Source organism: Channa argus, chromosome 2 (assembly GCF_033026475.1).
Source record: "Channa argus isolate prfri chromosome 2, Channa argus male v1.0, whole genome shotgun sequence".
NCBI classification, from domain to species: Eukaryota; Metazoa; Chordata; class Actinopteri; order Anabantiformes; family Channidae; genus Channa; species Channa argus.
In genome coordinates this window covers 29,343,797-29,353,282 of record NC_090198.1, presented here as the reverse complement: position 1 = coordinate 29,353,282, position 9,486 = coordinate 29,343,797, and the positions used below count along the sequence as shown (strand labels likewise).

Here is a 9,486-nt window from a genome sequence, read left to right as displayed (position 1 = left end):
CGTTTGTGCATTGACTGTTTAGTCACATAAAGTGTCATTTTTCTTATTAATGGCTTCATTCAACTTCTTTGGGTCATCAAGTAGAAAACTACATTCTTCCTAGGTGTAAAAGTCCTGGTACACAAAGTAAACCAATTAGTGCAAAAGAAGATAAGTGCAACGTTACATGATGTCCGATGTCCACATGCCTGCGGTCTGCTCTCCGTTCAGCCACAGAGGGGGGGAGGGGGGGGTCACTGTACTGCCACAAAGCCAGAGGCAAACACATATTTAGGATCGATCCACAGTAGCTCAGCGCATGCCCTTATTCACTACGAGATTTAAAGTACAGTACAAGCGCCATTACAAGTTGGTACAAAATGTAAAATAGAACATATGCAATGAATGTACATAAAAGATGTCAGAAATTATGTTTTTTTTAATGGATTTTTATGCTGTCAAAGTTCTGCCAAAGGGAATCACAGCCGAGTCCTCTGTGACTGAGTTAAAGTGATATATACACACACACACACACACACACACACACACCATTTGTTCAATACATCTGAAAACTGCATTTATTACTGTAGAAATGGAAAAATCTATACTCTGCAGTAACATTTACTTCTTCAAATCGCGTCTTTGTAAACAGTTTGCCCTTTTTGTCTCTACTTTGAAAACATTCTGATCAGACTATCAGTGAGACTTTTGTTTGTGTAAATATATACTTTTACAAATCTGCGGCAAACATTTCAAAAATAATCTGATCCCGTACATTTAAAACAAAAGCTCAAATTCCTTTAGTCTTCATGTGTACAATTGCTGCCCGAGAGCCTGAAGTGGCCGCAGCACGGCGGGAACACCTGAAGGACACGGGGCTGCCAGATGTTAGACCAACAACACATCACTACTCCAGCTGTGAGCAGTGACTCCCACTCACTCACAATTACTTACTGCATCAGATCGAGAAGTAAAGAAAAAAAGCACGCTGGCATTTCTGTTGGTCTTCAGCGCGGCAGTGTGGTTGCTATGCTGTGTAACCATGGTGATTTGGGTTACCATGGCTTCGGGGGGGGGGTGGGGGTGATGTGAGGCGGGGATGAGAAAAAGAAACGGGAGGACTTCAGTTCCTCGTTGGATCCTCTCACGTGTTCGCCCGAGTCTTTTTGACTTTTGGACTTTTGAGGACTTTAGCTCCTGCTGCCGATTTTAACCCTGAACAGTTTTTGCTCCGCCCGATTCGAAGCATGTGTGGGGGCAACTTTGCAAGGAGCAGGTGTAAACAGTGTTTGTTCGCAAGTCTCCTCCTTGAAACGAGTGCATGGAGATGTGTCACCTTCGTGTCTGAGTCTACTATTTATGAATCTTAGTGGCAGTGGATGCATGCACAGAGATTGCTGACGTGCATATTCTCTACATGTCCTCTTTCCTGAAAGCCGTGGCGCTCGAGCATCAGAGTCTGTCACTGCGGAAGGCATCCTCCACAGAGGGGTCCGGCAGCACCATGTCGGGATCACTGAGCATGCTCAGGCCGTCCAGGCTGAGGGGTTCGATGCGCAGCTCGTCCTCCAATGGGAAGCCTCCTTCTGAGTCAAAACATTCAGGCACCGTAGAAAGTGCACTGCTGATGTCCTTTGACAGACTGGGGTTGGAGTCATCTGACAGAAAGAAACAGATGATGGTGGGTGAATGTTTCCTCCAGTCTGGACAACACTTTGACTTGCTATAGCAGTTTAACAGCCTCACTGCCCTAAACGTTAGTCACGGCAGCTCTTTTTAGAAACACGTCTAACATTCTGTGTGGCGTAGCCCTGATTTTGAGCCCGAAGGGACTTGGTGCCTGAGGCAGCACAGAAACAAGTCAACAACTTTGCACTTGTGAGAAATGTCAAACCCGATTCTGGAATTACAAGCTGTTCTGCAAACGGTGCACTTTGATTCGAGCCTCGGGGAAAATCCCGTAACATAACACACTCCTGCTAATATTTGCATTCAGTGAAACACCAAGGTGTGAACAAAGACTATTTAAGGCATGTTTGTTATCCATCTGTACACAATTTGAGCCACGCATTTCATTCATATTGTTTCCAGCTCTGTTCATTAGAAAATGACTCATACACCCACTGTATTTACCTCTAGTTGCTCAGCATCGAACACCAAAGAAACGTTATGGCAATAACAAGTTGGGACTGTGTCATGTTCAATACTGGTGCTTATACCACTTCCTTGGTTTTAAGAAAAGTTCCTGAGTGATACTTTTTTCAATACCAATTACATAATATCCAATTTTACCAAAAGGAAATGACATTATGCAACAAACCTTTTGCAATTTTTCCACTCAAAACAGTTCTGATCTTGATGAAGAGGACTTACTATGGGAATGTTGGATTAGACCGGATTGGTTTTAGTTTGGTGTCCCTAATAAACTGACAACTGAGCAGAACGAAGGTAAATTCTACATAATATTAAAAGTAGCTCTGACATTAATCACTGATCCTCTGTTCTCATTTTGCTGATGTAATTTCGGCTGAGCCGGTCCTGCAGGCAGAAGCAGAGGCTGTTTGGGGGCCGGCTGCTCTTACTTTGCAGTGAAAGTGAAATTATCAAGGTTTGCTACCCAGCTCTAGGACTGTGTATCTATATCGGGCCCCAGTGGCTTAAAACAGATTGAACAGCTTTAAAGAGAAAACAATTCTTGCCAATTGCAACACATATTTATTGTATGCATATACAGTATATCAGCTAAGTATTCTGTCTTGTTCTGGTTATGTTCCTTCGTCTGTTAAAAACCAAAAACATTTATCAAAGTGTGAAAAACACTATACTTTATGTGCTTGGGATGCACCGCAAAACTCACCAGGCCCTTCACCGATCATCTGCTGTGTCCCATAATACTCATCATCATACTCACCAGTGAGTATGATGTTGGGCAGACCCCCGCTGCAGTTGGAGTACAACATGTTGGACCTCGTGTTCATGGGGTCCTGCAGGCTGGGATGGCTGCTGCCCAGTCCTGACTGGGCAGCCTGGGAGTAGTAGAGCGAGGAGGAGGAAGGGTCAAAGCAAGATCCCCCTGCTGTGGAGCTCATCGCATTTTCCAACAGACCGAACTGGTCCAACTAGATGGCAGATGGTGGAGGGAAAATGGCAATGGAAAGATATGCTAAGTAGCTGTGAGCTGAAGTGATCTCATGTTCACCCTAACAGTGTGCTGTATGTCATGTCTTTAAACTTTACAGTTTTTCTTTGCACAGTACCAAGAAAAACATCTTATTACCACAAATGACTACAATTATGTCTTCTAACTTGTTTGTGTAAATGATATAGGCTTGTGTAACGAGCGGAACCGGCTCTGCGTCTTCCGTCGCTCTGTCAGGAGCAATTCTGATTATTGCCAAGTTGCTTTGTCCAAATACAAATATTACAAATGTTATGCATTTCTTGGTGTGTGCTGAGGAGAATGCTACACTAGAGAGAGAGAGAAAAAAAAACACAGACCAACAATTTGTCCTTGCTGTGACAACCTGAGCTTGCTTGCTTAAATGTTTCTTCAGAGATAAACCTGCACAACACTTTTGGTGCTTTAACTTGCATGTGTGTATGTGTGTCCACCTGTACCTGATAGGGGTGACCCTTATTCTGGCGATTGGAGAACTGAGGCTCCATGAAAGGGTCATTGAAGAGTGTTGCCATATTATTGTGCTGTTAAGGGAAAAAAAAAAAAAAGTGCCATAACATCAGCTTGTCCCCAGTTTGGTCCACAACATTAACTTTGATGTATAAGCTGGGACAGATGGCCGTCACAAACAAGAATGCTAATATTCTAATACTGAGACTCATATTCTTCTCAGCTTATTTATGAGTCCAAGTGGACATTTGAAGCACAGTTCCTGATTTGTTGCATTGGTCACAGTTACTTTCAGTTCATCTTTGACAACCATAATCTAATCACGTCCTCAGTGAGTTCAAGTACATGTTTAGGTCCTGAGATATGATGTACAGACTGACATCCTGAAAGCATAATGCCTGTGGCCACAGCTGTTACCAGCATGGAGGCATAGAAACCATTTTGGCTGCCTGTCAAACCTCACTGGTGAATGGCAGCGGTTAGAAGGCCACTTGTCCAACGTGTGTGACTTGATGTGTTAATGTGCTTTTTTCAGACGTATTACAGACTTTTACATTTTTAACTATGAACATCACCTCCAGCTTATTTCTCAGCCAAAAGATGTCCACAGAACATGAGACATGCACTGACCACTACAATCTTCTACAGTTCTAACACACTGGCACTGACCTGATTTGTGTTGAAGTCCAGTGGGATGCTCTGAAGAGGGGAAACCAGCTGCTGCTGCTGCTGCTGCTGGTGTTGCTGTTGCTGCTGCTGCTGCTGCTGCTGGTGTTGGTGTTGGTGTTGCTGTTGCTGTTGCTGCTGTTGGTGTTGCTGTTGTTGCTGGTGTTGCTGTTGGTGTTGTTGCTGTTGATGGTGTTGCTGTTGTTGCTGGTGATGTTGCTGTTGGTGGTGTTGCTGTTGGCGCTGTCGTCCCTGGTCTACTGCATGCTGGGACTGTTGGTAGAGTGGATAGGGTGGGGGCGGTTCCCTTGGCATGGTGTTCGTATCCAAAGCAACTCCCTGCACAGGATGAAGGAGGCCAGTAGACTGAGTACAAGTTAAGCGAGAATTGGAGCTAGAGATTTATTTAGTCTGATTGTGCACATTAACATCATAAATAAGAGAATAAAACAAATGAATGAGTTTTACATGTATCTTTGCAGAAATGCTAACTTGGTTTGGATTTTATTTTTTAACAAATCTTTACATTTTTACAGCTTTACAAATCTTTTCAAAATGTTGAAAAAAGTAGAGGTTCTTCTTAAAAAATGCACTGAAAAACAAACAGATCACATTTATTCTATGTACTTTATTGCACAGTTTCCAAGTTTTAGCCTTGTGAAGTTTTGTTTTGGTCATTTCAGTGCACTACAAAATAGAAAAACACTCCAGTTCTAAGGGGGAATGTGAAACCTTTAGTGTGAGAAATGTCTACCTGTGTAATGGGGGACAGTGAGGGGGACATGGTGGGGGATAGCTGCTTGGCCAGACCCCTGCGCTGCTCTGTGCCAGGAGAAAGGGTGAGGGGGCTGATGGGAGCGGGACGCCGCCGCGGTGAGTTGCTGGACAGACGCAGAGATGAGTTGATGGAGGGATTGCTGAGTGACGACTGCAGCTGGCAGTTGCTGAGGGATGCTTGGATCGAAGGATTGCTCAGAGAGGAAGAAAGACCTGCGGGGACAAATTACCAAGACATGAGCCAAGAAATTACCATCCAAATGACAGATTTGAAAAGTATCAGGGCATAAACCAATAAGGCAGTTGGGGCCTTAAAAATAAAGCACAACATGTGGAAGTTATGATGTAGCTTGTACTTGATTTTCCAGCATGCTCTCCAGTCTCCAACACAAAACACTAGACCTTATTGTGTGACCAGAAGGAGAGAAGTACAGCGAGCTGAGGAAAAGGAAAATGAGAGGACAGAGGGAAACGAAGGGAAAACAAAAGAGCTGATTGTAGCGAGACAAAACAGGGTCAAAGTTTCCCTGTCACTTTGCTGCTCAGCCAAGCTGAACTGTGATCGACATGGGAGCTCGGACACACACACAAAATAGAGAGAGGAAAGAATGAGAGGGAGCAGTGGTGGGTGTGATCAGATGAGGCAGCAGAGCTCAGAGGGAGGAAGTTGGAGACAGAGAGACCATTCAATGACCTGTTCCTAATAATGTGCTGTCGGCCACTGCAAGAAAAAAACCTTGAACCCGTTCAAACCACTGGAGCGGTGGTGCTCAACTTTAAGTCTGATGCTAGAACTAACGACGATAAAACCTTAAAACTCCCAAAAACGAAGAGCAAGAGGGGGAGTGATTAGAATTTTGTTGCTAGGCAACAGACCGTTTCGCTATTTGTAAAAAAAAAAAAAAAAAAAAACCTTAGTCTTTCAGATTCATTTCAATAGAGGACTGTGTTTATACAGTAGCAGCAGGCAGCGGCCTTCAGAGAAGCAACACACTTGTGGACAAAAGTTGGATCAGCTTTTCCTTTTTCTGCAACGAGACGTCATCCAGCAAGGTACACGTGTGTATTCCTGGTAGATCGCTTTGTAACGTGTTTACCACAAACTGCTCCTGGAAACCATTTTCAGTGATGTACGACCCCGTCTGTGCGTCTGTGCGTCTGTGCGTCTGTGCGTGCTGCAAACCACTGTGCTACGTTTTATTGTCTAGTGCAATAAACAGGTCTGTGAATCAGCACTAAAAAAATAAATACGCTTTTTATTGGCATAAATATCAAATCATTGGCTGAGCTGATACACACCAATATCTTGACTCAGGTCATCGTGTTCAGATGCCAGATGAGAGAGAGAACATGTCAGCAGTCTTGTACTAAACCTTTTACCATTAAACTAGTAGGAATCATTGGTGAAGTGGTCAACACATTAACAAGTCGTCTCCTTCCTCCTTTGTCATGTTACATGATACATGATACACATTAAGCTTTAGGGGATCTGGGCTAAGAAATGAATCCAGCTTCTATTTAATATGAAACAAATATGGTCTAATAAGACCCCCGTGGGTTAGCATAGCATCATCTGTACATAATTGTTTGTCCTCACAAATCCTGGTAAAGCTTGTTGTCATTCTGCTTTAGGCTTAAGCCTGTTTTAGACAAAAAGGACTTTTCCTTTCAGACATGTAGCAAACATTGGGAGACAGATGCTTCATCACTTGCGAAGAAATACTCTAACTGGGCAAGGAGTGATGCTTGGGCACGAGCAGGGGGCAGGACATGACGCAAAAACAAAGCTGCGGAAGGGACAAGAGTTTTGCTTTGTAATCTGGTCGTATACCACAGAGTCTCGTGCTGCTCCTTCCAGGTGTGTCCTTACACACAGGAGTCCAAAAATGTCCTTGTCCTTCCAGTTCGACTTTGTTTTTGTGTTCGTATGAATTAATGAGTTCTTCACCTTCAGGTGTTTGTACTTGGCCAGTTTTGCGGCAGTCGCAGGAGATGGACTTCATCAACAGGCCCACTCACTCATGGTGAATCCCCCCGGAGAATTATTTCTCTTATTCACAAATGAGATCGGTTGGAGATAATGCAGAGATTGCACTTGGCAGCAGCTGGATAAAATCAGAGTAATATCAGGGCGTTAGCGTTCACACATACACCCCCTCCAGAGAAAGTCTGGATATTGTCTGAATTCCAGTGCATGTCTGAAAGGGGCTTTCGACTGCTGGGGGACCCACCCCCTGATGCACTGAGCTCCTCTCCTCTCTCCCCACATTTATTTGTCACCACTGTATGACATTAACTTTGCGTCTTTCTCCTTCTGTCTCCCTCTCTCTGTCCCTCTCTCCGCGTGTCCCCCGGCTTTGGAGCTGTGTATTTTCCAGTGTGCAGGTTCTAGTTCTACCAACCTGCTTGATGTTTTGTTGTTGATCCCACGATGGTGGAATGAGCTACAAAACTCTGCACGCTCAGCAAACTCACTCACAATATTCAGAAAACTGCTGAAAACAGAACTCTTCTGCATCTTCCTATGCACTTAAATTTATAAAAAACAAAAACTACTTCTATGCTCTTTCTCGCACTTGCATCTCGTGAACTTTGAACATTTTTCTCATAAGACTTTGCTTTAATGTTTTTCTCCTTGACTTTTTTTGAGTTTTGCTGCCTTGTACCTCACTTGTAAGTCGCTTTGGATGAAAGCGTAAATGTAATGTAAATTTACTGTTCCTGGATTCCTAATGTCTAATAATGTTTCCAAAGTATTCTTAACTACAAAATGCACTGAAAAAGTCGTAAGACTATAACTTACCTTAAAACATCACACAATGCGTTGTATTACCTCCTTGCTCAATTTCACTATTATTAAAAACATAAAAAGTAAACTCGGAATCAATCTGTAACGAGACATTGCTTCGGTAAAAAAAACCAACAACTTTGGAACTACGCACACACGCACACACACACACACTTCACCCACCCTGTGAGTTGCCAATGCCAAGATGCATCATAGCGGCCGGGAGGTTTCCGGTGCTGCTGCCCCCACTGAGGTTGACATATCCTCCGCTGTCTTCAGGGTCCAGAGGGGTGGAGAGGGGAGAGGGGAAGTGCAGGTTGCTGAGGTCGGGCAGGGAGCCGCTGGTATTCAACGAGCCCTGGTAGTGGGACAGACCAGGGTTCTGCTCTGGAGATGGAAATATACTGCAGAGAGGGGACGTGGAGGTACACAGGAAGAAAACTTATCTTATTTGAAATAATGTAAATAATGTCTGTAATTGAATTTCTGGTCATTAAATGTGCTTTTATTGGCATCTCAAATTGAAACTATTTTTCTTTGACTTTTTTTAATTCACCCACTCTTCATTTCCTTGATGATTTCTCTAATTTCCATTTCCACTCATATGCTGCGTTAACAGCATATGAGCAGCGACTGTGACTCATTGTTGTCTGTCCACACACACACAAACTGGCACAACACAAAACAATTAACAAACGTTTGCCTCCGCAATCACTAAGTGTGTCTCTCTCTGACAGAAAAAGAATGAAAGGAACAAAGCAGTGTGGCGAGTGTCATAGTGTTGTGCTATTTATCATTTGGTTAAATCTTTAATTTGCAACAATTTTATAATATCACAATCAAACCCTTGAGATGAATCATCTTGTTTTTTAATATTTTCTCCGAAGACTGAACTGCTGTCTGTACAATAAAATGAACTCCAATTATGGCTGATTATTCTACTCGCAACATAAAAGAGAAAAACTGCTGCTACTGAACTTCTAGCAGAAACCGACATCCGTTTGTTTCTATATGGTGACATGACACAACAGGCTGCGATGGGAAGACAATCAACTTATCACTAACTGTTGCCAACCAATGCCCACACAATGGGATCGTTACCAGGGTTCAAGGTGCGAGTAGGAAAACAGAAATCCTGTCTGACAGAGGGGAATGTGTGGCATTTCACCGTTTCTGATGACCATTTGCAATAGCTACTGTCAGTAGAAACCTGCATCTTATAAATAACAGAATCTGCTAATTAAGGATGTGCGTACGGTGCCATTAAAGAATTTTTTTTAAATTTAAGAATAAGGATTGAGTACATACTTAATTCCAGGCACTTCACGGGGGTCAGCCCTTGATGCCAGAGACTGAACCTGAAACAGAGACACAAGGGAAAAGAAAAAATAATTATTGTATGCTGTAAATTGAGACACCTTCCCAAGAAACATAGACCCTTACCATTTATTCAGGTTCTACCTCAACCAGCTGAAAATTTATTCTAGATTCTGATGTTAATTCAGACCTTTTCGTTAGTTTTATGGATGGTCTAGGTGCACTGGTCAGAGACTGATAGCACTGTAGTGGTTACTGTAAACCTCCATTTGTTGTCTATGTGTGATGGAGCAGACCAACAGTGCTGTGAGATAAAGACAGCAGTGCTTTT

At 43.2% G+C, this 9,486-nt stretch overlaps 1 protein-coding gene across 10 annotated transcripts in view; it reads right to left on the bottom strand.

The window, feature by feature from the left end:
• Positions 1–233: 233 nt before the first annotated feature.
• crtc3 (CREB regulated transcription coactivator 3) overlaps positions 234–9,486 on the bottom strand; it is a 37,048-nt gene continuing 27,795 nt past the window's right edge. For 6 of the 10 annotated variants that reach the window (XM_067490584.1, XM_067490592.1, XM_067490613.1 and 3 more), the window contains 7 exons: positions 9,147–9,196; positions 8,022–8,242; positions 5,028–5,263; positions 4,277–4,612; positions 3,598–3,681; positions 2,837–3,098; positions 234–1,637 (listed from right to left, as the gene is read on the bottom strand). In XM_067490584.1, coding sequence (XP_067346685.1) covers positions 1,432–1,637; positions 2,837–3,098; positions 3,598–3,681; positions 4,277–4,612; positions 5,028–5,263; positions 8,022–8,242; positions 9,147–9,196 — 1,395 coding nt within the window. In that variant the 3' untranslated portion in view covers positions 234–1,431. The remainder of the gene's footprint in view (positions 1,638–2,836; positions 3,099–3,597; positions 3,682–4,276; positions 4,613–5,027; positions 5,264–8,021; positions 8,243–9,146; positions 9,197–9,486) is intronic. The other 4 variants (XM_067490602.1, XM_067490662.1, XM_067490670.1 and 1 more) reach the window with 2 other exon arrangements.